The 2,876-nt window shown below is 40.1% G+C and overlaps 1 protein-coding gene across 5 annotated transcripts in view; it reads left to right on the forward strand.

The window, feature by feature from the left end:
* scap (SREBF chaperone) overlaps positions 1-1,770 on the forward strand; it is a 42,481-nt gene extending 40,711 nt beyond the window's left edge. For all 5 annotated transcript variants that reach the window (XM_034875486.1, XM_034875485.1, XM_034875484.1 and 2 more), the window contains exons 22-23: positions 479-685; positions 874-1,770. In XM_034875486.1, the coding sequence (XP_034731377.1) occupies positions 479-685; positions 874-1,119 (453 nt within the window). In that variant the 3' untranslated portion in view covers positions 1,120-1,770. The remainder of the gene's footprint in view (positions 1-478; positions 686-873) is intronic.
* Positions 1,771-2,876: the final 1,106 nt, after the last annotated feature.

Consider the following 2,876-nt stretch of genomic DNA (forward strand, 5'->3'; position numbering starts at 1 on the left):
ATTTTTGACATGCTATAATAAGACCTTTCTGACTTTTTTCTGACACTGTCTTTTGTGATTATTTTGGACTTAGTATTGTATGTCAAAAAAAGACATATTGTACTATGACATTTAATGACATTTTCACATACTATACTTTGACTCTTTTCCGACGTTCTATCCTATGGCTTTACTGTCATAGTATACTGTCTTTTGTGACTTTTTGACTTACTATATTACTTTTTTCGACATTATACTATGACTTTTTGACAAACTATACTATGAATTTTTCACGACAAGACGTTTTTGTTACAAACATACATAAATAATAATAACTATTAAACTCATGAACAAAGATGATCCCGTTTTTGTGATCATTTTTGATCACAAAAACTCAGCCTGGTATACGTTCCGTCTGTGCTCGATAAACTAGACTAAGGAGAGATGGAACAAAAACAGGAAAAATGTACCTGCTGTGACTGTGTCTCGGTCTCCTCAGACGATGGTTCTGGCAAGCGGTGGGCAGGATGGCGCCATCTGCCTGTGGGACGTCCTGACAGGGAGTCGTGTCAGCCATGTTTACGGTCATCGTGGGGATGTCACCTCGCTGGTCTGCACCACCTCTTGTGTCATTAGCTCGGGACTGGATGACCTCATCTGTATCTGGGACCGCAGCACCGGGATCAAACTCTACTCAATTCAGCAGGTACTGTTGTGGCTCTTTTTATATTCTAAGAAATGCACAGGCAGCAGTTTTTGGTATGACCATTTTAACCCTATCTATCTGTGAATTAATAATAAAAATGATCTTAAATTTGCCGCACAATACTATAACAAAACGTACCACTCAGTTTGTTTGCTATTGAGTCAACCTTACCCCTCTCTCCCCACCAGGAGGTGGGCTGTGGGGCCAGTCTGGGAGTGATCTCCGAGTCTCTCCTGGTAACGGGGGGCCAGGGCTGCGTCTCGTTTTGGGACCTGAACTTCGGTGACCTGCTGCAGACGGTCTACCTGGGCCAGAGCAGTGACGGACAGGGCGTCCGGCAGCTGCTGGTGCTCGACAACGCCGCCATCATCTGCGACTTCGGAAGCGAACTCAGCCTGGTGTACGTGCCATCTGTGCTCGAGAAACTAGACTAAGGAGAGACGGATGGAGGGCAGTCGTTGATGGTGGTGGGAACAAAAACATGCACTGGGAACATCATTTCCACCTCCATCACTTCCCCTGTATTTTTGTTGTTGCTTTCTTACTTTGTTTCTGACACCCAAAGGAGACACGAACATTAGACCGGTTTCTATCTGCGCACAAGGCTCTTTTTTAATTTAGATGTTTTAAGTACAAGCCTGGATGTAGTGATGAAAAAAAGAGCTGAGGTATGATTGTGGAACCTGCTGCATTTTATCTGAGGAGTTTACAGACCCTTGATATCGAACTGTTGACATTAACGAGGGTCATGAGTTTAAGAAAAGCTGGATGTTTCTCACTTAAAGAGGATCCACCAGTCACCAGTCTGTGCTTTTTTTTAAATACGCGTTTGTTTTGTGGCTTTGCCCTCTATGCTGCTTGTATGGGTGGGGCTTCCCTGTGACCCCACCCACCCAGAGAGGAAGATAAAACTGTCTCCTTATATTTTAATATTCCCGCTGCCTCTTTAGCTCAACAGCAAAGTGCAGCCACAGTAATCTCTATGGGTCTACGGCCTGTTGGGACAAGCTGCACAGTTGTATGTGCGTACGTGTTGAGACTGAATGAATCTAGGCTCTTTTTAATGGCAAAAATACTGCTGAGAACAAAAACTGGTTATGTGTGAAAGGTGTGCCTGTGTGTGAGGGATAAATGATGATTACTGTATAAAGTAAACCTCCATAGGGGGCTGTTTTTTATGTATAAATCTATTATTTATTAGCGATACATTTTTTTAAAATAACAGTTTGTTTATGAATGGCTAATCACGACTTTTAAACGACTTTTAGGCGGGGGTGGGGCTGTGGTTATAAAACGATTTGTGACTTTTGAACTGGAATCACTGAAGTGTTTGTTTTTAAGAAATTTGGGGGCTGTAGTAGGAAAGGTTACTCTTATTTATCCCAGCCTCTGATTATGAGGTTACTAATGTGTGCTACACCTTTATTGGGCTACCTCCATTTTCCAAACTGTTTGAATTTTGGATTGAGAATACTGACTTTGTTCCGTACAGGCTGTCATTGGCTGAGCATGTTTACATTGGCTGTTTTTATAAATTGTGCCCTTTAGAGATTTTTACTACTGCATTTTGGTTTTGGCTACAAATAATGACAAAACTAAGTTTGAAGAAAGGCATTAAATATATAGATAGTAGATGCCACAGCACCTATCATTTAGACGTGGGGTCTCTTTTTAAAACATGGCTGTTTTATGCCAATATTTAAGCTTATAATACATACCAATATATAAGCAGAGTCTTCAATTAACAGTTTACATCATTGTGATTAATTCCTTTTCAGCCATTAGAAAATGTTTCATTTTAAAGATTTGTGCTCAAAAAGACAAATCTCACTTTTGCTAAATAAAGTCATGGAGTTTTATTTCGACAGGTGCTGGACCACACTTGAAACATCAAGGCAGAAAGAAATAGAATATGTACACTGTTTCTGTGCTCCCACAATCATTTATCTACTGGTACTGTGCAAAGTTTTGATTAATCATACAGCTTAATGAGGCATAAAACATTTAATTTCACATTATATAAAGTACTCCAAACGATTCCAATAAGCAGCAGGTATTTGTCTTTTAGACAATTTGCTTATTGTGTACTCTAAGCCAAGTACTCACATAGGTGACAACAATGCAAGGTGAAGCAATTAATGCCGCTTATTGTGATTGCTTTAAGATGTGTGTGTGTATATATATATATATA

The sequence above is a fragment of the Etheostoma cragini genome, chromosome 6 (assembly GCF_013103735.1).
Source record: "Etheostoma cragini isolate CJK2018 chromosome 6, CSU_Ecrag_1.0, whole genome shotgun sequence".
Lineage (NCBI taxonomy): Eukaryota > Metazoa > Chordata > Actinopteri > Perciformes > Percidae > Etheostoma > Etheostoma cragini.